The sequence below is a fragment of the Artemia sp. Qi Xiang Cuo genome, chromosome 20 (assembly GCF_049724085.1).
Source record: "Artemia sp. Qi Xiang Cuo chromosome 20, ASM4972408v1, whole genome shotgun sequence".
Classification (NCBI taxonomy): domain Eukaryota; kingdom Metazoa; phylum Arthropoda; class Branchiopoda; order Anostraca; family Artemiidae; genus Artemia; species Artemia sp. Qi Xiang Cuo.
Window position 1 is genome coordinate 42,002,178 of NC_142813.1, and position 25,979 is coordinate 42,028,156.

The following is a 25,979-nucleotide window of genomic DNA, read 5'->3' on the forward strand; positions in this document are numbered from 1 at the left end:
TTGATTCCGAGTTCTCCTGTCCGGTGAGATTCATGACTGTTTGTGGATGTGCTTGTGTTGGAAGATTGGTCCACCAACTACTAATCGTGCGATAGTGTACTCTCAACGAGCAGGTAATTTGCCATATACTCCACCCTCCCCCCTAATTGGCTTCTCTGCGTATTAATCTAAGAGTGAAAATTTGGTCAACACTATTCCTCTTCTGTTCATAAATCACACTGTTTTTCGTGTTAAACCTTATCTATCTTGTCTTTAAACCTTGTCTTATCCTACCTTGTCTTATCCTAAAGAGTATCATCATGCTAAGTAACTTGCTTTTTAAAGAATCAAGGTAATTGCTACGCTCACTATTATCCCCCTTTTAATTGAGGGGGTGGATTTTGTCGTCGGATTTTAATCTTGAATTTTTCACCTCATCTCTTTGCCCTTAGCCTTTAATTCTTTCCATTGTTGTTTGTGTTTTGGCTACTGGTCTTTTACCTTTTATATACTTTTTAGTACTTTTAAGCTCCCTGTTCTTTAAGATTTTTACAGTTTTTATTATTCTTAGTTCATGTAAGGGACAAGACATGTAGAGGCGAGGGGAAGCGATTTTAAATATTTTAATGAAAATACAAAAAATGTTTTTCAACATCTAGAGGACAATTTCGTTATATTTGGATTTTCATTATAATCGCTAATAATCTTTTTCTTTAACTTAATAGGGGGGTGGAGACAAAAAATTTCCTGGAGTACTTGCCTCTCCCCCCTAATCTGCTTCCCTGCGCACACTTCTCAATTATTAGTCTAAGATTAAAGTTTGGTCAACACTGTCCCTCTTCTGTTCATAAAACCACATTGTTTTTCGCGTTAAACTTTATCTACAGGATCTCTTAGCCTAATGATTATCATCTTGCTAAGTAATTTGCTTCTATAGAAATCAAGCTAATGCATCTTTAATTACTACACTCATTTTTCTCCCTTCTAATGAAGGGGTTTGGTTTGGTCGTGGAGTTTGAACCCTGAATTTTTTACTTTACTTCCTTGCCTTTATTTCCTTTTTGTGAGTTTGGTTTAATTCTTTTCCTGTTGTCTGTTCTTTATTACTTTTAACGTCCGTTTTCTTTAAGATTTTGACAGTTTTTATTCGTAGCTCACCCAATATCGCAAAACCTTTTCACGTGGGCCATCTCAGATCTTCAATAATTGGCAATTTTTTAAAGAAACTACTGGAGACAGTGGGCCATCAGACAGTCGGATTAAACTATTTGGGGGATTGGGGAACCCAATTTGGTATACTTAAACACGGCTTGGATCAGAAATGGATCCCATTTGAGGATATTCAATCCTCCCCAATACGAAAGTTATTCGAAATTTATGTGAAGGGTAATATGCAGGCTAAAGAGGATCCAATATTTATGGAAAAATCTTTGGAAAAATTTTGCCTTCTAGAGAATGGAGATGAAAAGACAGTGAAAGATTGGTCTATTATAAAAGATTATACAGTGGCGGAACTTCAAAGAATTTATGCCCGACTTAATATTAACTTTGATGTTTATGACTGGGAGTCAATGTACGGACGTAAACAAATACAGTCAGTTGTTGATTTGTTGACTTCAAAAGGATTATTAACACCTTCGCCTGAAGGAAAGCTCATTTATAAGGTCAAAGAACACCCAATAACGCTTGTGAAGAGTGACGGAACGACGTTGTACTTAACGCGTGATATTGCAGCAGCTTTAGATAGAAGAGAACGTTTTCAAGCTGAACGCTTTTTATACGTAGTTGACAATGCACAGTCTGACCATTTTCAAGCTTTATTTAGTATAATGAAGGATGTGAAGATGGAGGGTGCTGCATGTATGAAGCATGTCAAATTTGGTCGGATACAAGGCATGAGCACAAGGAAGGGTAGTGTCGTGTTTTTAGACGATGTTTTGGATGAGGCGAAAGAGAGGATGGCTCAACAAAGAAGGCGTTCTGTTAGTAAGAAAATTTAATTTTTATCTATCTTTTTTCTGGGGTCGCTAACACCCATGTATGCAACTGTTATTTTTAGGAGGAGCGGACATGTAAAATCACCAAAAGTAGGCGAATTACTGAAAAATAAATTAAAATAAGGGGAACGATGTTGTAGCTAGGGGGGAGGGGAGAGAAATGGTTTTCCCTGGACGTAGCCTCTGAGCGAAGGCAGGGTACCAAACTGAAGTTTTATCGTCAATACTGTTATCTTGGGGGAGGGGGGTATTGTGAGAGAACCAACGTAGTAACTGGGTGCTCAAGACCCCAGCTGCGCCTCTCGGGAAATGATAAATTTTCTGTTTTTTTTTTTGGGGGGGGGGGTACGGGCCTTAATTTCCTTGAAGTCGTGTAACACTATGCAACGTTAATAAGGCAACTCAAAATATGGTGAAGTTTTAGATGAGGAGCTTTTCCTTATTTTGGAAAATAGTTGCAATGGGAGAATGAAACTTTCAGGAAACAGATGGAGTCAGGTCTGTGATTATGTCCAGGGAAGGTGTTTTCAAGCTCCTATTTCTATCCCTTCTCCTTTTCTAGTTCTTATAAATTATGCTTATTTTTCTATATGTAAATTATTTCTATATGTTATTTTACTATATGTATTTTTCTATATGTATAGAAACAAGGGTTCTAGGCGTTTACCCCCCCCCTTCCGTGGAAAATACCCCCCCCCCCTCTGCGGAAAATCCACCCGGAGAATCTGTTCAAAGCTTCAATCTTTATTCACTCACTCGAAGTTCCCATTTCTTTCAAATACTTTCTCATGACTAAGCCGTCACCCTTTCTTATGCAGCAGTAAGCGGCTTGAAGCCAATGCAGCTTTGGACGTTTCTCCTCTACCCTAATCTTTTCCATACTTCACTCTTTACTCCCTCCCTCGAAGTTCCAATTTCCTTTCAATCCTTTCTCATGACCAAGTGGTCATCCTAATGCAGCACCAAGCGGCCTGAGGCCAACACAGGTACGGACGCTCCTCCTCTACCCTAATATTTCTAAGCTTCACTCTTTACTCACTCCCTCGAAGTTCCAATTTCCGTTCAATCCCTTTTGATGACCAAGTGGTCATCCTTAAGCAGCACCAAGCGGCCTGAGGCCAACACAGCTACGGACGCTCCTCCTCTACCCTAATGTTTCTAAGCTTCACTCTTTACTCACTTCCTCGAAGTTCCAATTTCCTTTTAATCCTTTCTCAGGACCAAGTGGTCATCCTAATACAGCACCAAGTGGCCTGAGGCCAACACAGGTATGGACACTCCTTCTCTACCCTAGTATTTCTAAGCTTCATTCTTTACTCACTCCCTCGACGGTCCAATTTCCGTTCAATCCTTTCTGTTAACCAAGTGGTCATCCTTATGAATCACTAAGTGGTCTGAGGCCAACACAGCTACGGACGTTCCTCCTCTGCCCTAATATTTCTAAGCCTCACTCCCTCGAAGTTCCAATTTCCTTTTAGTCCTTTCTCATGACCAAGTGGCCATCCTAATGCAGCACCAAGCGGCCTGAGGCCATAACAGGTACTGACGCTCCTCCTCTACCCTAATCTGTTCAAAGCTTGAATCTTTATTCACTCACTCGAAGTTCCCATTTCCTTCAAATACTTTCTCATGACTAAACGGTCACCCTTTCTTATTCAGCAGTAAGCGGCTTGAGGCCAATACAGCTTTGGACGTTTCTCCTCTACCCTAATCTTTTTCAAGCTTCACTCTTTACTCACTCCCTCGAAGTTCCAATTTCCTTTCATTCCTTTCTGATGACCAAGTGGTCATCCTTATGCAGCACCAAGCGACCTGAGGCCAACACAGCTAAGGACGCTCCTCCTCTACCCTAATATTTCTAAGCTTCACTCTTTACTCACTCCCTCGAAGTTCCAATGTCCGTTCAATCCTTTCTGATGACCAAGTGGTCATCCTTATGCTGGACCAAGCGACCTGAGGCCAACACAGGTACGGACGCTCCTCCTCTACCCTAATATTTCTAAGCCTCACTCTTTACTCATTCCCTTGAAGTTCCAATTTCCTTTCAATCCTTTGTCATGACCATGTGGTCATCCTAATGCAGCACCAAACGGCCTGAGGCTAACACAGGTGCGGACGTTCCTCCTCTACCCTAATCTGTTCAAAGCGCCAATCTTTATTCACTCACTCAAAGTTCCCATTTCCTTCAAATAATTTCTCATGACTAAGAGGTCCACCTTTCTTATGCAGCAGTAAGTGGCTTTTTAGATATTAGATATATTTATTTATTTCGAGAAATTACTATCACAAGCCCTGAAGGGCCGAATTCGAATTTCGAAGTCCATAAAAAAAAACAAGCAAGAAATTCATAACAAAAGCACAACAACTAAAAAATTGGCAACCAATGCAAAAAAATAAAAAATAAATAAATAATTAAATATCGGAATGCTATATGATTCCTATGTCACTTCTATTAAAACTGCAAAATGGCAATTAGTTAAAAAGATAAGAAATGATAAAACTGAAAAAATAAATAATATACATATTAACAAATGTTTAAAAAACAACATAAAAAGGGGATAGGGAATAAAAAAAGAGTAAAAAGAAAAACGAGCTGTTTCTTTTATTATATAAGAGAAAAGACAAAATTTATGTACAAATTAACCCCTATTTATTATATCAGTAAAAAAAGGGATAAAAGATTTCTTATACCGCAAGGTAGTACAAAGAAGGGGAGATAAGGTTGGGATAGCCTGGGACACAGTTTGTGGAGGACAATTTCTATCAAGTACAAGGTAAACAGGGAAAAGGTTAGCATTACAGGGGCCCAAAAGTGGCAACTTACCAAAACGGAGGAAAAAATTATCTCTTCGTCTCTTGAGGGTCTCTAGTTTTCAAATATTTAATAAATGCAAATACGGTATCTTGCCCTCTATAAAAATGATTCTTAGAGCTCTCTTTTGGACATTTTCAATCTTTTGTGTTGCTTCATTAGAGAGTACAGGGTGCCACACAGGACAAGCGTACTCTAATATGGGACGCACAAAAGAAATGTATACTTGTAGTAAATGTGATTGGGGGCAACTGAATTTATTTAAAAACTTAAGGAGGGAAAGCGAGGAGTTTGCTTGTCGAAGGATATTATTTATATAGAAATCCCATTTCAAATTGGAATAAATTGTAACACCAAGGAGTTTAAGTGATGTGACAGAGGTTTCAGGAGGAATAGAAGCAAGAAAAAGGGGAGGGAATACTTAAGGAAAGTTACTAAGAGTATTGCGTATTTGGAAGGGTTAACTGTCATGTCAAGGGACGAGGCCTCACAGGCAATATCTTGGAGTATGCCCATTGGGCTGCTAAAGATGTTTTTATGACATATCTCTAAAACTGTCAAGTCATCGACAAATTTCCATCTATTGTCATTAAGGGTTGAAAGGGTGTTAATCATAAGAGAAAAAAGCAGAGGGCCTAGAATAGTCCCCTGAGGAAGGCCATTAAATATTGGGAGATGATCTGAGAAACAATTTAGATATTTAACTGCTTGAGATCTATTAGAAAGAAAAGAGGCAACGAGCTCAACAAGGAAAGTTTCAATGTGGAATCCATTTATAAGTTTATCTATGAGTAAATTGTGGCTTATCAAATCGAAAGCTTTTTGAAGATCAATAGAAATTAGATTAAGTCAACTGTTAGGTTTTTCAAGTAATTTACCCATGGTATCAACAAGATGGATCAGGTAATGAGAGGTTGACGTGGATTTGAAATTACCAAACTGTCTAAGATAAATGAGGGGGAGGACTTTCATCTTAAGCCAGTCTGCGAGAAAACTTTCCTACAATTTTGAAAAAGTTGAGGTGAGGGTAATAGGACGAATGCCATCAAAGCCAGGCTTCCCATTTTTCTTTTTGATTGGGGTAAAAAAGCCTTGTTTCCAATATTGAGGGAACTGTCCAGATTCGGTAATTTCACTAAACAGGATGGATAGGGGTTTTGAGAGGTAATCACTGAAAGCTTTAATCAGAGGAACAGGTATATCTAAAGGGCAAATGCTTGATCGTTTTAGTTTTTCAATTTTTTTTACAAGATCAAGTGGAGAAATATGTGGGAGTGAAAAAGGAACAGGAATATGTGGAAATGCGTAAGATAGTGGTGGGAGACTCTGGACAATAGAAGCCAGAAACTTATTGAGGTTATTAGCTGTGGTCTTTGGAGGTTCATTTATATTAAAATTTAGTTGTTCTTGACTCTTGCCGGTAATTTTTTTAATTTCGGAGTACCAGTTCTTTGGTTTATCATGGCACAAGTATTTAATTTTATTTTTATAATAGGCTCGGGCAGATTTTCTAATTTGACTTTTTAATTCCTTTCTTAACTTATTTGCTTCAGCTAAATTACCCCTCTTAAATAAGCTTATTTTCGTGCGGATTAATATTTTTATGTGATTATTCATGTAAGGTTTATCACTGGAGCATTTTCTGATTTTTTTTTCCGGGAAAAATAATGATCTGGAATTAGTTAGTTTTTTGTGAAAACTCTACATTTTATCACCAAGGTTATCGGAAATATCTAGGTGCTGCCAACTGTCATAGGTCAGCCGTGAAACAAAAGAAAAAAGTCGTGCGTGACTGTTAGAACGGCAAATCCCAATGGAGGTAGAACAAAACTGTCCAGTGGCTGAAAAAGGATAAACAAGAAGACACCAGTGATAACTGCCTCCTATTGGTGACAGTGCTTGCAGGGACTTGTAATACTTACTCATATTTGAACAAATAACATCCAGAGAGGTGTTAGGCTAACACAGGTATGGACGCTCCTCCTCTACCCTAATATTTCTAAGCTTCACTCTTTACTCACTCCCTCGAAGTTCCAATTTCCGTTCAATCCCTTTTGATGACCAAGTGGTCATCCTTATGCAGCACCAAGCGGCCTGAGGCCAACACAGCTACGGACACTCCTCCTCTACCCTAATGTTTCTAAGCTTCACTCTTTACTCACTCCCTCGAAGTTCCAATTTACTTTTAATCCTTTCTCAGGACCAAGTGGTCATCCTAATGCAGCACCAAGCGGCCTGAGGCCAACACAGGTATGGACACTCCTCCTCTACCCTAATATTTCTAAGCTTCACTCTTTACTCACTCCCTCGACGTTCCAATTTCCGTTCAATCATTTCTGTTGACCAATTGGTCATCCTTACGTAGCACCAAGCGGCCTGAGGTCAACACAGCTACGGACGCTCCTCCTCTACTCGAATCTTTTCTAAGCTTCACTCTTCACTCACTCCCTCGAAGTTCAAATTTCCTTACCCCATTTGAGAAGGTTCTGCTTTTTGTTTGGTCCTAGATGGATAGCCAAAAACATGAGTTCTGGCAAACAGTCATCCTTCGTCCATAAAATATAGCCAAACCATCTTAACCTGTAATTCTAAGGAGAAGTAATGTCAATAACTGGATGGGTAGCCCAAAGTATCATAGAAACCACTAAATGTTACCGTAGTTGTTTCTGCAGAAATTGCAGCTGTTGCGTTTGCGAATGAATTTTGAAAGGATTTCGTAGAGAAATTTTCTGATTTCGGTCTTTTATACCTCAACGATCCTTAAAAGCTGCCCGACGATCCTTAAAAGCTAAAAAAATGTTTTTTCGTCTTCCTGTAAGATAATGGAAATTCTCGATACGCCTTTTTATTTTGGGCCCGATGGAGAGTTGGAAAGGCGATTCTTACCGTTGAAATGGCAGCATTTTACTGAAACCTGAAATGCTTCACGCTTCTTTTTTTTTGTTAGTAATGAGTCATTAATACACGCTTTTTAAAGGGTGATTGGTTACCCTCAGATTGGGTTTATTAGTTAACAATGATTCTAGATTTCAGAATTAGCGATCGAATAATCTGTCCCCCGAATTTTTGTGATAATCTGCTATACTATATTTAAATGCTCATAATTTATTGAAAAGCTAAAATGCTTCTTTTTGTTTAATAACGAGCAATAAGACATCTCAAAAGGGATCTGGGGTACTAATTCACGACAATGTGAGGTAATGAGGGGAGGATACATTTTTCAAAATGTAGAGAGGGGCAATCTTGCGGTTTTTCATTGGATATACAAAAAAGTTTTTTTTTAATGAAAATACCTAAAAGAAGGTGTTTTTTTTAAATATAGGGGGTTCTGCCCCCTCCCCTGTGTGGCACCACTGACCTGGGTGCCCTCCAATTGGTTTTCTCACTTGAGAGGGCGCTGGATCTTAGGATTCGCAATTTATTGGGCCTTCCTTAAAATTTCTACGATTATCTGCTGTACGATCTAAACTAAAAAATTTTACATGTTAAACTGGGAACTAAAATACTTTCCGTTTCTTCTTTTAGCAACGAGGACAACCTTGAACGAAGATTATGTCAATGACGTCCTGGGAATATCTGCAGTTTTAGTGAATGATTTGAAACAAAGACGTCAGAAAGACTACGTTTTCAACTGGGAGAAAATCCTAGCTGTAAGTCTCATTAATAACAGCTCTGTGCTAAGCTATTCACTACAAAAAAAGTTAAAATTCACAGAACCATAGTAAAATATAGGTACTTATTTTTTGTAAAATGTCTTTGGGTTTGGTTATCGAGCGGGCTATTTCAATTCAAATATTAATACAAAAACGAATAAACGAAAGTGTGACAATTGAATATTGCTTCTACAGCATAAAACTTAAACTTGAAAAGACGACTTAAAAAACTTGAAAAAACTTTAAGACACAGAATCTGAAAAAAAAAAAAAAAAAAATGAAACAGAACATAAAACGACTACTAAGGTAACGAAGGACTCCCGTAGTCCGTATTGATGGACTTATATGGTGATAAAATCAATCTTTACGTTGTTGAAAACGAATTTTTTTTTTTATCCCTAAAAACGAAAGAAAAAACAGACGAGAAAACAACTATTGAGGTAACGAAGAACTCCAATGGTCCATATTAATGGACTCTCATGGTTGTAAAATTGAACTAATTTTTAATTATAAAAAAAGCGAAAAAAAGAGAAGAGAAAACAACTACTAAGCTAACCAAGGACTCCATTGATCCATACTAATAGACTCCCATTGTGGTAAAAATAAGTTTTATTGTAGTAAAACTAAATTTGATTTTAACGAAGAACTCCAATGGTCCATATTAATGGACTCTCATGGTGGTAAAATTGAACTAATTTTTAATTATAAAAAAAGCGAAAAAAAGAGAAGAGAAAACAACTACTAAGCTAACCAAGGACTCCATTGATCCATACTAATAGACTCCCATTGTGGTAAAAATAAGTTTTATTGTAGTAAAACTAAATTTGATTTTTTTTTTTTTTTTTATGAATGAAAAACAGAAGAGAAAAAACACTACTAAGGTAACGAAGGAATCCCGTAGTCCGTATTGATGGACTTATTTGGTGATAAAATCAATCTTTACGTTGTTGAAAACGAATTTTTTTTTATCCCTAAAAACGAAAGAAAAAACAGACGAGAAAACAACTATTGAGGTAACGAAGAACTCCAAAGGTCCATATTAATGGACTCTCATGGTGGTAAAATTGAACTAATTTTTAATTATAAAAAAAGCTAAAAAAGAGAAGAGAAAACAACTACTAAGCTAACCAAGGACTCCATTGATCCATACTAATGGACTCCCATTGTGGTAAAAATAAGTTTTATTGTAGTAAAACTAAATTTGATTTTTTTTTATGAATGAAAAACAGAAGAGAAAAACACTACTAAGGTAACGAAGGAATCCCGTAGTCCGTATTGATGGACTTATTTGGTGATAAAATCAATCTTTACGTTGTTGAAAACGAATTTTTTTTTTTATCCCTAAAAACGAAAGAAAAAACAGACGAGAAAACAACTATTGAGGTAACGAAGAACTCCAAAGGTCCATATTAATGGACTCTCATGGTGGTAAAATTGAACTAATTTTTAATTATAAAAAAAGCGAAAAAAAAGAGAAGAGAAAACAACTACTAAGCTAACCAAGGACTCCATTGATCCATACTAATGGACTCCCATTGTGGTAAAAATAAGTTTTATTGTAGTAAAACTAAATTTGATTTTTTTTTTTTATGAATGAAAAACAGAAGAGAAAAAACACTACTAAGGTAACGAAGGACTCCCATGGTCCATATTAATGAGCGCTCATGGTGGTAAAATTGAGCTAATTTTTGTTATCAAAAAAGCGAAAAAAATCACTACTAAAGTAGTGGAGGAGTCCCATTGTCCATATTTATGGACTGCTTTTGGAGTAAAGTTAAGTTTTACTATGATGAAATTAAATTTGATTTTTTTTATAAATAAAAGGAAAAACAATAAGATAAAAAAACTACTAAGGTAACAAAGGACTTTCATGGTCCATATTAATGAACTCTTAGTGTGGTGAAATTTAATTTGGTTTTCAAAAAAAAAATTCTTCACATAAAATACCAAAGACAAAATACAGAAGAGAACAACTAGTAAAGCAACGAATGACTATATTAATCCATATTAATCCATATTAATGGATTTGCAAAGTGTTTAGATCAAATTTAACAATGACTTAGATTTCCAATGGGCATATCGAGCTCAAGGCCGTATCCAGTGGGGGGGGGGGGGTACCCGGTTTGACCCCCCCCCCTTCCCCGAATTTTTTGACCGAGTCGAAAATTAGGTGGAAATTAGTAAAACCTTAGTAAAATTAGTCGAAAACCGAGTCGAAAATTAGTAAAACCCCCCCGAACAAAAATCCTGGATCCGCTCTTGATCGAGCTTTATCCTCCTCTTTTATTGTTCTGAGTTCTAACCCAATCTCAGCTACTGTTGAGAATTTCCATACATAATGTGTTTTCTGCCGACAAAGTAAGGACACGTGGAGCTCGCCTAATGTAATATTATCCTATGTCTATATTGTTCTAAGATCTTTTGAATGTCACCATTGAAACAGTGATCTTAGAGTAAAGGGAATAGGTATGACTAGAATGAAATCCCAGAGAATTCTCTGATTGATAAAGAGAATTCGGGAGAGAGGGTATTTTGGACTAAGGTTTAAGCTAGTCATATTGTATTGTATCAGCTAAATAGGTCTTAAGGTAAATACGCTATGCCAAACTATTTTTTCCTGATTTCAAGGAGGTTAAGGAGGAGGAAAACTGAAAGAGAGAGAGAAGAGAGAGAGAGAGAGAGAGAGAGAGAGAGAGAGAGAGAGAGAGAGAGAGAGAGAGAGAGAGAGAGAGAGAGAGAGAGAGAGAGAGAGAGAGAGAGAGAGAGAGAGAGAGAGAGAGAGAGAGAGAGAGAGAGAGAGAGAGAGAGAGAGAGAGAGAGAGAGAGAGAGAGAGAGAGAAACAGAGACAGATCCAATTTTTAATGAGTAAAATGTCTATATGTAGTTTGTTGGGGAAAAAATCATAACAATAATTTTCCAAATTACAAAAAAGAAACGTGGGTGGAAAATCAGCAAAAAAAAAAAGAAACGTTCGGCGCCAAAGAACTTAAGAAGGCGCAGCCTTCCTTTAAAGGCGTAGTTGTCTTTGGGAAGCATCAAATTGTTAATGCTACAGTTTTTACGAACAAAAAGTGGTGTCAGATTTAACTCATTTGTTTTGCTTATTTATTTTGGTGGCTCAAAGCGCCAACTCTGACGAAAATATGGTGCTGTCATGAAAACTACATAATTTCGAAATTACCAAAAGCAAAATCATTGAATAATGTTGTCTTCTGGTATGAATAGACCTAAGATTGGTTTGGGGGACAAAAAGTATTTTTATTTTATGTATTTTGAACTTTAAACGTTTTCTGGTTTTCACTCCTCAGTGGCCTGGTTTCTGGTTTTGTTTTATCAGTTAAATCATTTATGAATAAAATAATAAATAAATACAAATATGCCAGATTAAATAAATACCTTGAAAATAAACCTAAATAACCGCTGTAAAGCTGGAAGGAAAACACGTTGTTTTCCTTCGTAGTTTTTTCGTAGTAATGTAGTGTTTTTTAACGTAGATTTTACAAATTTACGAATGAAAACCTGTTTAAGATATAGGCTAAATTATTAGTCAATTTGAATTAACTATAAGTCAATTTTAGTTTTCAGTTTAATTATAAGTCAATTAAAATGAAAATTCTATTAATTGAAAATTATAAAAAAGTTATAGATTAAATAGAAATTTAAAACGAATAGAAATTAAATGAAACACAAGCCATTTCAAATGAAAATCAAACTGTGGTTCCTCTCACTTTTCGATTACAATTTACCGTCTTATTTCTAGTTCCATAATTAAACGCATTCAATCTTCTAATAAAACTACAAAAAAAAAATCTCCAAAGAGTAACAACCACAATAGACCTTTCTCTCAGCAACGAAAACTTTAAACAAAACGGTTTACAACTTTAACTGATATATTACATTTGAAAAACAAAGAAGTGGAAAAAATAGCTAGCAAACAAATATGCAGTGTCGCTTTGCTATAGCAACGAAAGATAGAGGACTTTTCATTACATTAAAAAAAAAAATTGCAGATCATAAATGTGATTTTAACTTGTGCTGTTGACATTTTATTGTTGTTAACAAAAAACAGCCTATATTTATATTTAAACAGCCTACATATTTTCTTTTGTAAATTTGTAAATCCTATGTTGAAAAAAGAACAGCCCATATTTTAAACAGGTTTAATTTATTTAAAAGTAAGTTTAATTTTTTTTTTAATTAGACTTTTTTATTTGATTTCTGTTTATTCTTAATATCGTATTCTGTGTAATAAAAATTTGCGGGGAGCTTCTACCCAAAATACCCCCAGTCTTTACGGTAAAGTTTAGCTTTTGCATAAATGTTTCAAAAACAAAAATCTCCCAAGAAGAAAAAATGAGCCCTTAAGATTTTTTTAAAGAGTGGCCTGGAGTGACAAAATGATCTTTTAGGATGCATTGTTCATATTTTTAGGGTAGGATTCGTGTTTTTTTTTTTTGGGGGGGGGGGGGGGTATTTTAAGGATTGAAGTGGGAATTGGGCAATTTTTTTCCAATTCTTGGAACGATTTCACTGTGCAATTCATCTTTTCATTTAGAAATGTTACATTCTGTCTTTCTTTTTCCAAAGCTGTTAGTCCAATTGTCCGAGATCGCATAATCAGTATGCAACCACCTGCATGCAGCGGCGCCACTTACGCCCTTTTACTACCCTATTAGCAACAATTGTTTTATAAAATTTGCATTTCCGTGAGCTAAAAAAGTATTGTTAACTCATACAAGCATAGCAAACGAACAAAATATTGTTAACTAATATGTTAGCGGAGTTCGGAGGAAAATAGTTTAATAATTTGAAAAGTAGTTGTTTTTGCTTCCATGCCGGGCCCGGGTCAATAGCTCCCAAAATATTGGCATTAGATTACAACTCCAATGTAGCAGTTTTAATCAGGAGGGTTGAATTATATAAAAACAATCCGATGGTAGTTCAACCTATACAGCTCGACAATAATCAAACAGTTCGTGACCCGGCTCAATAGTAACTGAAACTCTAAAAACGTAATTTTTATACCAATAGATACATTAAAATAATCAGATTCTTATGCTGATTTCAAATATATAAGTTTCATCAAGTTTAGTCTTACCCATCCAAAGTTACGCGCCTGAGAAAATTTGCCTTATTTTCGAAAAAAGGGGGAACCAACCCTTTAAAGTCATAGAACTTTAATGAAAATCACACTATCAGATTCAGCATATCAGAGAGCCCTATTATCGAAGTTTCAAGATGTAGATTTTCAAAATGTAGGATTTTGTATATTTTGCCAGAAGAAAGATCACGGATGCGTGTTTATTTATTTTTTTTTTTTCAGGGTTAATTGTATCAACCCACTAGTCCTAGAATATCGTGAGAGGGCTCATGCGGATTGAAATTAAAAGTTCTAGTGCAATTTTTAAGTCACCAAAAAAATTGGAGGGCAACTTGGCCCCCTCCCACGCTCATTTTTTTCCCGAAGTTACCCAATCAAAATTCTGGGATAGCCAATTTGTTCAGCATAGTCGAAAATCTAATTAATATGTCTTTGAGGATGACTTAATCCCCCACAGTTCCCCGGGCGGAGGGCTGCAAGTTATAAACTTTGCCCATTTGTTACATATAGTATTGGTTATTGGGAAGTATACAGGCGTTTTCAGGAGGAATTTTTTTTCTAGCGGGGGGGGGGGGGGGGGTCGGAGAAGGGGTTATGGGGGAGAATCTTTCCATGGAGGATGTTTCCTTCGGGAAGGGACATTTCTATGAAGGGGGCGCCGGATTTCCCAGCATTATTTAAAAACGTTCAGAAAAAAAAAGTTTTTTTCAACTGAAAGTAAGGAGCAACATTAAAACTTGAAACGAGCAGAAATTATTATTATTATTATTATTATTATTTATTTCTAACCCACACTGTACAGAGGTACAATACGTGGAGTATCACGAGGAAAAACACATAAAATGCAACACAAATCAATATAGAAATCAAAGATTACCAGTTACAGTGTAACACATAAAAATTTAAAAGAAACTAAAACAAAAGAGAAATAACATGAGAGGAGGGGGAAAAGAAGAAGAGAGAAAAAAAACTCACAACTTGCAGAATCTAATAAGCAGTAATATAGAGGAATATGGACACACGCTGTCATTATTATTATCATTATTTGATTTTTACTCACTCTTTACAATACTAAAAGATAGGGAGTGACCAAACAGAGAAAAACAACTAAAAAAATAAAACAAAAATAACTTACGACTGAAAAAACCTGATAAGGTGATGGTGCGGAGAAAAACGGATACAAGCGGTATTTGAAAGTTTTCTGTGTAGTGCTTCCAGTTTTTCAGTAGTATTAGGAACAAGAAATTATTAATAATTACCCGGTTTTTGGTCCAAGGTAGAAGAAACAACAAAAATTTACAAAATCTAAAATAATTAATCCGGATTCTTTTTAACTCATTTTCCTTAAGAAGGAGAAAAATTCCAAAAGCAAAAAAAATTGAATGGTCACAAAAAGTTGAGTAGAGCTTGGCCAACGGGAGTTTATTATATTTACATCTATTGGCAACAATCTTAGCATATCCTAATTTAATTTTCATATTTATATCTGAGACTGTGCGCTGGCGCAAGCTCGGAATACTTCTAGTAATAGAAATACCGAGCCATCGAAGAGAATCTACGAGAGGGATAGTAAAGCCACTACAGCGAAGGGAAGTACTAGAAATGTTATTAAAAGAAAATTTACATTTATCTACATTAAGAGAAAGGCCTATGTCTGAAAAAGAAGTGGTAAAACAAGAAACCATGTTAGATAAACCAGTTTTAGTACGGCTTATAAGGAGCAGATCATCAGCGTAAGCCAGGTGTGAAACATCAGAAAAACCGGAGAGATAGGTAGCCGATATCTTTGCCAGAAATCCTGAAATACATAATTTAAATAGGGTCGGAGATAAAACTCCACCTTCCCTTAAACCTCTTTTCACTTTAATAATAGAAGCTGGTGCCGATTTCAGCCGAAGAAAAGAATTAGAGTACCAGTAACGAAGAAGCAAAATAACCGATAGATTAACACCGCAACCATGAAGAGCAGAAAAAAGCTGACTATGACATACACTATCGAAAGCTTTTGATAGATCTAAAGCACAAAGATATAGACTCTTTCTCTTAGAAGAATTTTCAAGGAGCAAAGGAGATAATACACGATGTGCATGCTGACAACCTACCCCGGGCTTAAATACATACTGGTTATCTCTCTCAAGCATATTATTAGTCACAAAAGGTAGTAATACATGCTCAAGAAGTTTACTAAAAGTGCAAGAGACAGTAATAGGTCGGTAAGAAGAGCAAATAAAAGGAGAATTTCCCCTCCTGAAAATTGAAGAAACAGTACCACGCAAAAAACTCTCCGGTACACTAGAAGTACACATAAAGATCTGGAAAAGTAAGTGTAGATGCTCATTAAGGAGGGAACAATCTATTAAAAGGGGAAATCTAGATATACCATCATTATCAACATTATCTGATTTAAGTTTCTTAATTGCTTCAACTATGGATGAAAGAGAAATGGGAACACAAAGACGCTGAGATAGAGGGGTACTAAAAATAGAGGGGTAATGATTTACGCTAAAGTTTTTTAGTACTTTCAAAAGAGTATCTGTTCTAATTAACCGGCCTTTAGGATTCAGGGGTTCGTGAATCGAACAAAGTTCGAACTTTGGAGTAAAGAGCGAGGCATTAACTTAGGGGCGAACTCCCTAATATACGTAATAAAAATATACGAATATAAAAGTTTGTTACGCAAGTTAATTCGTAAGCTACGTCAGAACAAAATTTCGAGAAAGCCATTTAGTCAAAAAAAGGAAAATTAATATGCGAATTAATATGCGAGAAATCCATTTAGCCAAAAAAGGAAAATTAATATGCGCATTTTATTCTAATTATTCATTTACGGTGAGCCAAAATCAAAGCTGCATACTTAAAAACATTCAGAAATTACATAAAAAAACAAGTTTTTTTGACTAAAAGTAAGGAGCGACATTAAAACTTAAAAAGAACAGAAATTGTTCCGTATATGAAAGGGGCTGTCCCCTCCTCAACGCCCCGCTGTTTACGCTGAAGTTGGACTCTGTCTCACAACTTTATTTTTTAAAACGATAAAAAACTTAAGCGTAAAGAGCGAGGCGTTGAGGGGGGGGGGCAGCCGCTTTCATATACGGAATAATTTCTGTTCGTTTTAAGTTTTAATGTCGCTCCTTACTTTCAGTTACAAAAAATTGTTTTTTTATTTAATTGCTAGCTAAGAATTGCGTCTCCGTTAGATAAAACAATTATTGTTAATTCACAGAAACGCTAAAAACACACCAAGTATTGTTAACTAACATGTTGGCGAAATTATGAGGAAAATAGTTGGAGAATTTGAAGTGCAGTAGTTTTAGCTTCCATGCCATTTTTCGGGCATGGGCCAATTGCGCCCAGAAATTGACATTATATCACAATTTGAAAATAGCCATTATAATTAGAACCATTGAAAAAAATTAAACAAAATCCGTTGTTAGTGTGACCCCACAGCTTAACAATCATTGCTAGCTAAGAATTGCGTTTCCGTCAGCTAACGAATTGTTGTTAACTCACGGAAACGCAACAAACGGACCAAGTATTGTTAACTAATACATTAGCTGAATTAGGAGGAAAGTAGTTGGGTAATTGAGTCAATTTCTCTAGTGCCCTTTGGAGGGAAAAGGGATCATTAATACGAAGGGGGGATTTTTTGTGGAGAATTTTCTGGGGGGGGAGAGGGGGAATTTTCCTTGAATTTTCTTTCTTTTGAGATCGCCGCGGCGAGCGACGGATATGAACGAGTGTAACCTTACGAGTGACTGCATTGAAAGATATTAGACAATGCTCTTTTAATGATGTCCTCTTTTTTCGCCCCTAAGTGATGTTACAGCTGACCAATAAGATTTCGTTGGAAATAGGATTCTATATCGGTTAATGTCTAAGCATTTATGGCACATTTTTCGTGAGAGAAAATAGGCCCTAGTTTCACTTTAATTGTTTTCAGTATCATCTTCCCAGTTAGGCACATTCAGATATTGAGCTGGAAAGAGGAGGAGGTCATCACCTAGGTTCTTTAATTCCGAAGGTAGAACGAGAAAATTTCATAACGATAATTGATTTGAAAAAGTATGATATATAATACCAGATTTTTTGGATGCATCTCTGCTCCATGTTTCAAAGTAATGTTTCAAAAGTAAGTTGAAGAGGTAAATGTTTAGTACTGTTTTTAGAATGAGTTTGTCTTATTTTTACCTTGTGTATTCTTTTCCTTCTATTGTCCTAATTTTTGCGTAATTTAGGGATTTTCCCCAAATTACTTTAAAGAGGCAATTTTAATTTTTATGTAATTCGAAGACCATTAGCATTTTAGATAATTTTCTAATTCGTTTAATAATAAAATCGATTGGATTGAATGTAACAAGAAAAGTTTTTATACCTAAAACTGTTTGATATAACACATAAAAAAATAAAGAAACTTTAATTTTTTTAAAATTAAAGAATTAAGAAAAAATTAAGACATGGATTTTCAGCCAGTTGAATAAAACGAAAGCGAAAAAAACAGAGCAGATATTTCGACAAGGATCTCTACCAAGGCATTTTCAGTCCTCAACACAGAAAAAAACTAAATTTTTTAAGTAAACCAGAAACATTCACTTTTCACACTTTTCTGTGTGTGACTTCACTCACTGTGAACACTCACTTTTCAACTTTTTTCTGTGTTGAGCACTGAGGACGGCTTGAGGGAGGTCCTTATTTATCAAACGTCATGTATAGTCAGCGTGGCTTTGGAATATTTATACCCAAAACCATTAAAAATTAAGTCCAGATCGGGTATTCGGGTATTAGCTTGAAATATGCTTAAACTTTTAAACCATTTGATTAGTTGAAGTTCGTGGAATAAAACCAGACAAATATCCAATAGTAACTAAGTAAAACCTACTAGGCGTACAAACTTTCAGTATGAAAAATCTTAGAAGCGGTCCTAATATAAAAGCATTAATCTATATTAGAGACAAAATATTCAATAGGAGAGGTTGAAGCCAGAATCAAACTCTTTGTGTAGGGACACAATACCTATGATAATTCAATCTGCCGATTCTGCAATTCTGTAGAGGCAGTCAAAACTTGATAAATTATTACCTTGGTACTCTTTGAGTTGGTAATCGAGAAATCAATCAATTAATATCTTTATTGCCCAAAAAACACACAAGGGTTCAACATGGAGTAGATGAAAAGACAAAAGAAAAAGAAAAAAAAGAAAAGAAAGAGGAACACACTCACAAAGAAGACTATACTACAAAGAATAGATTCAAATATTTCTACAAACACATAGCAGAATGGAGGCTGTTTGTCCTATCAAGCATAGAAAAATAGCGACCGCGATGCTGCCCAGCCACTGTTAGTGGCTCAGTTAACCCGTTGACTGACACTAGTCTTTTGTTTCTAGCCCATTTCTTCCTTATCTTCTGGTTTATCCTCTCTTCTTGTTTTTGAACCGTTTTCTTTCCCTTTTATAGGTTTCTTATTGTTTCTTTTCACATTTATTTTCAAAAAAATGCTGCAACTCATTGCAACTTACTAGATAGTTACTAATATAGATAGTTACTAAATTATTTAGTAAACTAATGTAATAAACTAAACTAAAACAAGCAATTTAATAAATAAAGTAAGAAAAATTACTGGAAATAAACATTTTTTGAATAAATTTTGATTTTTTTTCTTCTGCTTCTTCCAAGATACGTTTTATACAGTTCTTACAAAACTAGTAACAGTATAATTTTCATTGAAGCTCCTGTCTGTTGCTGTAACTCATTACAGCATCGGCCTTGGGCCATCGCATCTGTAAACGCTCCTCTTTCGCCACAATCTGAACAATACTTACTCCTTAATCCCTCCTAAAAATTTTATTCCCTAATGGCCAAATTAGCCAAATTAGCCATTTTGGCTATCCGAAAATAGCCACATTAGCCAAAATTGCCATTTTGGTTACTCGAAAATAGCCAAATTAGTCAAAAATAACCATTTTGGTTATCTATCATCATTCATCTGCAAGACGTGACCTAGCCCTCTTAACCTTTCTTTCATTATAGTCCTAGAAACGCTATAGACCTTGTTTGCTATAGGTGAGATATTCGCTTTATTTTTCTCTTTTCTTGTGTTTTTCACCGGTCCCAGACCACGTGCTTTGGTCAAATTTTTTATTTTGTTTCTTCCAAGACACGTTCCGACCGTTTATATAATGTTCTTACAAGACTACTGTCATCATTGTAATTACTTTTGCCGTGAATCTTGTAGAAGAAAAGCCTCACTCCAATTATCGACTTGGTCGATCTCCAGTGAAAAATACAATATTGTACAATGTCAATGAAGTGCTAATGATATTTGAGAAGTTGACTGTTTTTTAGATATCCATACTTCTTTAAATTGTTAAACTATTTATTTAAAGATTATTCGTGATCTATTAGATGATAACTTTAAATAATGTTTGTAATTAATAAATTATTTGGCTAAAAAGCAAAATAAACTAAAATAAATAATTGAATAAATAAAGTAAGGTAAATAACTGGAAGTAAGTTGATCTTTTTCTTCCACAAAACATTTCGATGTTGTGTTGTTGTTGTTGTTTGGAGTTTGACGCGTTCGACGAATAGGTCATATGCGTTTGTATCACTCGATTATTCTCTGCCTTCTGTAATCACTAGCTTGCTTGGGTGTCAAATCAGTCAATATTCACTGAACCAGATCATGTATCACTTATCTTGATATTGTAGGGGGTTATTTACCTGGAGCAACTGCCTGCGTTGAGAAACGGGAATCATAATAATGCTGCTGTGCCTTGCCATACATCAAATAAAGTGCACGTACAACACAATTAAAATAAATGATACAAATTTACATTATACCTGTCACATACTTCCAAATATAAAAATCTAAAATAATAAGATAAAGATAATAAAACAAATACAATAGCAAATGTGATAACAATAAAATCAACTATTATAGGGATAATAAAATAAAAGAAAAAAAAAATCATATAAGGAATGAACCAAACCAGTAGTCTTGACAAGTCTACCTAAAAGGTTAGTGTTTAGTCGTCTAGCACAAGGAGGAGACGTGTGATCTCCCAGAACAGAACGCATTGTGAATGCCTTAAATGCCTTCTCACAGCAATTCCTTAGTACTTCCCTCCCTTTTTCATATTTTCTACAGTTGAAGATGATGTGACGTATGTCTCATACACTCCACATATGTCAAAGTTGAAGGATGGGGCCATTTTCCAATGGACAAATGTTGATTTTGTTTTTGCATGGCCACATCTAAGACGAAAGAGACAATTTGAAAGGATATGAGATGTGAGGTACATTTCTTTTGATGGCTACTTATAATCATAGAGATACAGGAGCTGGGTATAGAAAGAATGGAGCCAAGCCTCTTCGTCCTCCAAAATTTTAAACTGATTAAAGACAGGAATGCAGGAGCAGTAATAAGGGTTTGAGTTATCAGACCCAATTGGGAGGCTTGTTTTGCAGCCTGGTCCGATATACCAGAGTGTGCTGGAACCCATATAAATAGAACGATGTACCCTTTCTTGCAAGTTGTGTAGCCAGATTTTCAATCTCAATGACAACATTTCTTTCTTGGTGTTGCTAGTGTGAAAGGTAATCCAGAGCTGACAGTGAATCAGTGAAGACAATGTACTTCTGGTATTTGATCTCTTTTTGGCTTGATATGGCTTGAAGAGAAAACTAAATTGCCATAAGCTCTGCGGAGAAAATTGTCGGGCTGGGGGGGTAAACGGTACGAAAGGTATAACTACTGCACAGCTGCATTTTGTTTCTTTCTTTGAGCCATCTATGTAAACATGGGTGTAGTCCTGATATTCTGCTAACTTTCCCAGGAATATGATTTTCATCAGGGCTTGGGAAAGGACCTCCTTTTTCCAAATGCTGATCTTAGGAATAATAAATTCCCCAATTCCTTTGGAGGCGCTAGGAGAACCATCATCCAAATTAACAGTCAGCCTGCCATTCTCCATCAAATCTTCCATGCCAGGAAGACAAAGGAATCTTTGGAAAGAGGGCATCTCTGGTGGTTTACAGCGGCCATTGGGAGTTGTGGTGGCTAATGATTCTTTTGTAGATAATGTGGTTCTTGAGTCTCATCTTCTTTGTAAAATATCTCGCAAGGAGAAATTTTCTTCTGGAGTGAAGAGAATGAATCCCCACTTCACAGCACATAGCTGCAATAGGAGTTGATTTTAGGCGACCAAGGGCTCTTCGTGAGATTGCATGGAGGGTAGTGTCAAATTTATTCAGGAGACATTTCTTAGCAGATCCATATGTAAATGATCCATAGTCTATCTTGGACATCGCCACTGACTTGTAATAGTTGACGCAAAGGCTGTGGGGGGCTCCTCTTCTTCCAAGGCAGAGAGCATTAATGAATTTTTTTATTTGTCGGAGACTGCCAATCAGCTCATCCAGATGGGGTTTCCATATCATTTTTAGGTCAAATACAATACCAGCAAGCGTGCTTGTTCTGCAACTCCAATCCCTTGTCCATTCCGTATCACCAGCGGTTTGAAAGCTGCCAGTTATGCATTTTGTGGAAAAACACACTAACTGACTTATGGCTTGATAAAACCATATTATTACTTTTTTCCCAAATTGATAGCATATCTACAGCTTTTCGGGAGGCTGACTGTAAGCATAAAGGGTCTTTCCCCACAAATGCAACAGCAATATCATCAGCATACAGAAAAAGCGCAGCTCCACGGATATTTTCCAGGCTTATATCATGACAATAAACTGAGAAGAGAAGTGGACTTAGAACTTGGACTTGGTGGACTTAGAAAAGTGGACTCCTTGAGGGAGTCCAATGTCATAAGCTTTTTTCTTAAACTCCAAGCAGGAGCCCCCCAAGGAGGCCGGAACTTCCGTACCCTTCAGGAACTGGTGGATCCAATTTACGAGTAGGGCTGGTAAACCCAGTACAGATAGCTTTCTGATTAGTTGCCCCACATCAACTCTATCAAATGCTGATTCCATGTCTAAAAATATTAGTGGAACAGCTTTTTCTTTTTTGAAGCTTTTTTTTATCAGATGATCTAGTCTAACTAGGGCATCTGTGGTGCTCCTTCCAGGGAGAAATCCAAGCTGTTCTGATAATGGGGTTAAAATTCTTTGTTTTGTTACCCTCTCATTTAGTTTTGCGACCCAAGAGGTGAGTGATAAGGGGCGGTATGAATCAACCAGCTTAGGGTCTTTTCCTGCCTTGAGAAGTGGGATCACTGTTGCCTTATTCGACTCAGACGGTATTGATGACTATGACAGATCTGTTGAATAGCTCTGTCAGTAGCTCAACAAATGTATCTGGCAAGCTTTTCAACTTCAAATTGGGAATTCCATCAGGGCCAGTTGCACCAGGCTGGAGTTTTGAAATGGTGTCTTTAACTTCCTGAAAGCTGAAATGGAAAAAAGGAACAGTAACATTTTTGAGACTGTGTTGATGGTGTGTGTACTGTAATGATGTATTTACATTCAGAAACTTTTCTAAGAAGAGATTAAGTTTCTCATTGGTTGAAGATTCTGTAGTCCTTCCTATCTGTATTTCTGCAGGGATGGGTTTTCTTCTATTTTTACCTAAAAAAAAACCTGGAAATTTCTCCATAGCTCTCGAATAGGAGTGTTGTGGCCAAATTTGTCTTCAATGAGCCTTCTCCATCCATCTTGTGTCTCACTCTTTAGTGTCTTTTTGAATTCTGCTGTCTTTTGCTTGAAAATTGTTTTATTCTCAATTGAGGGGTATGTAAAGAAATTATTTTTTGCTTTTTCTTCTCTAGATAGGCTTTCTGGCATTTACTGTTCCACCCAGGAGTAGAATTTTGTCTTTTGGGATGAAGTCGTTTGCAACCAAATATTCTTTCTGAAGAAGCTATGATAGCTGAAGTAATCTTATTAATTAATGATTCCACTGACATTTGTCTTAATTTCTGAAGCCTTTTGGTCTAAGTTGTGTTTCCAGGATCTCCAGAGTTTGTCTTGGAATTTCCAGAATCTCACTGGTTGGTACCCTGACCTTACTGGGTTAATCTCTAGTGCCAATGATAGATCCTTGTGGTCAGAGTGAAAGTAACAGGGTTTCTGGATTTCTGCACTATTTACAATATATGTTGATTTGAAAGTAAGGACAATGGTTGAGTACTTGCCTGTCTGTGGGTTCAGCCGTCTATTTAGGTCTTTGGGGGTGACAAGGGGCAACTTATTTTTGGGTTTCAGGATGTAATTGGTTAGAGAGGTTGGAATTGAATCTTCTGGTGATAGTTCACAGGGCCACGTACGTTCACAATAAGTTTGAATTGTTTCAGGGAGAATTTATTTGTCCTTGGAGCATAACAATTAGCAATACTTAATCCACTTATCACCTCCAAGTAGTTTTATGTCAAATATACCAACCTCCATTTCCCCTTGTGGACTGGGGTCATGTATTCTAAAAACTAGGTCATTTTTCACAAGTGACAGCCTGTTGTGTGGACTCTGTCCCAATGGGCAATATTGTACCCTTTGAAATTGTGGACAGTATTTTCCTGTTTTAAGAAAGTCTCTTGAATTAGAAAAATATCAGGAGCATGTCAATTATTTTTATATCAATTGTACCAACCTCCATTTCCCCTTGTGAACTGGGGTCTTGTTTTCTAAAAGCTAGGTCATTTTTCACAAGTGACATTAGGCCACCACCTGTTTTGTGGGCTCTGTCCCAATGGGCAATATTGTACCCTTCGAAATTGTGGACAGTATTCTCCTGTTTTAAGAAAGTCTTTTGAAGTAGAAAAATATCAGGAGCATGCCTGACTAAAATAGTTTGGAGTTCTTTTCTTTTGGCTTGGTTGAATCCTCGGATACTTAATTGGAACACTGAAAGGGAGCTAGTCATTAGTGTGTGAGGGGGCTAATCTGGCTCTGTAGCCTATTACTGCTACTTTCTGGGCTAGGTATAGTCTCCATTCCTTTGCGCTTTTTTTTCAACTATGCCAGGGCTGCTGGTTTGTGGAGGGTCGTTACTGGTTGTAGGGCTTGATTCAACTCTGTTTAGGTTTTCAGCAATATTGGGGAGGCCAAGGGCTGCATTTGCAAGCCCAGCTGGCAGTACCTTTGATACTAGTTTGCAAAGTGACGCTATAATCTGGGTCAGATAAGAGATCTGCCTTGCAACACCTTCAAACATGGTCATATACTTCTTGTTCAGGTTTTCAACTGGATGGTGGTTAGGTGTCAAAGGAGTGAAGGAGCCTTTATGGGCCATAGGGAATGTTTTTTTGTGTTGGAAGTCCCTTCTTCAGGACCTTAGCAGCAGTCATCATGGGGACATTATTGGCGAAGGAATAAGGTACAATTGACTTTCTTCTCCATGAATACTGGACGTTCCCTAGCGTTAGCAGCATGGTTACCACTGCAATTAGGGCACTTCAGTACCTGATCTTGCTTTACTCTTTTGGGTTGGTGACATTCATTATGGGTGTTGTCCACTACATACTAGGCATCTTCTCCCTCTGCGGCAATTTGAAGTCATATGGGCAAAACCTTGGCAATTTAAGCACTGTATTGCCTGGGGGATAAACTGCTTAACTGTATACCTTGCACCCCAAACAGAGACTTTCAGATGGAACTGACCATCCTAATTGAAGGTGCAAACCAGGGGGATAACTGATGGGCTTGGGTGTTTAAAGGCCAATGTCACTTGTTCTATTCTATTGTCAACCTTGACCTCTTTGACAAAATCATCCAGATGGGTGACCTCCCCAGATGAGATAAACACGATGCGTTTTCTATTTCTGATTAAAGCAGGGTTGGAACTAGGACTAAGCACAAAATTTACTTTACAGCCATTTACTGCTATATCTGAAATTGAAAGTATCGCAGTAGCTGCTGATTGGTTTGCAGTTATAATTATAATGGAGCCATCTGGTCCAAGTCTTTCTAGCATTGAACCATAATGGCCGCTGCACTCAGGATTTTGGAGGTGTTCAAAATTTTTTTGGCAATAACTGTTCTACTACCTAATGTCAACAAACTACTGGTCTCATTTTAACCTTCAACACCTAAAGCCAAAATCCTAACTCTAGAGTTGTTTGGGTCAGGGGTGACAGGACTACTAACTGTCCTGTCAGTCATCACAAATAAAAAAAAAACAATGGGTTAAAAATAATCAGGTAAAACAACAAAATCAAATCACACAAAGAAGTTAATTCTCAAATAAATAAAACAAATAGGCTACAAGCAGAGGGGGGAGCCCTCACTTAATAATAAATTAAGCAAGCAAAATAAATCATAAGCAGGCACAGCACTAGGTTTTAAAGCAGGGTAAAAAAGGGGTTGATAAGCACTCTCAAGCAATTTGATAGTTGCAATATGCAGGAATCTGGGGAAATTTGCACCAAACACAATAACAGTCAAAGCAAGCCAAAGGCCAAAAAAGCACAACAAAACGAGTGTATTGGGAC

The 25,979-nt window shown here is 36.5% G+C and overlaps 1 protein-coding gene across 3 annotated transcripts in view; it reads left to right on the forward strand.

Annotated features, from left to right (window-relative positions):
• The window catches only part of ArgRS-m (arginyl-tRNA synthetase, mitochondrial), a 91,466-nt gene that overhangs the window by 33,478 nt on the left and 32,009 nt on the right, over nt 1–25,979 (forward strand). For all 3 annotated transcript variants that reach the window (XM_089106155.1, XM_089106154.1, XM_089106156.1), the window contains exons 3-4: nt 1,133–1,965; nt 8,314–8,438. In XM_089106155.1, the coding sequence (XP_088962281.1) occupies nt 1,133–1,965; nt 8,314–8,438 (958 nt within the window). The remainder of the gene's footprint in view (nt 1–1,132; nt 1,966–8,313; nt 8,439–25,979) is intronic.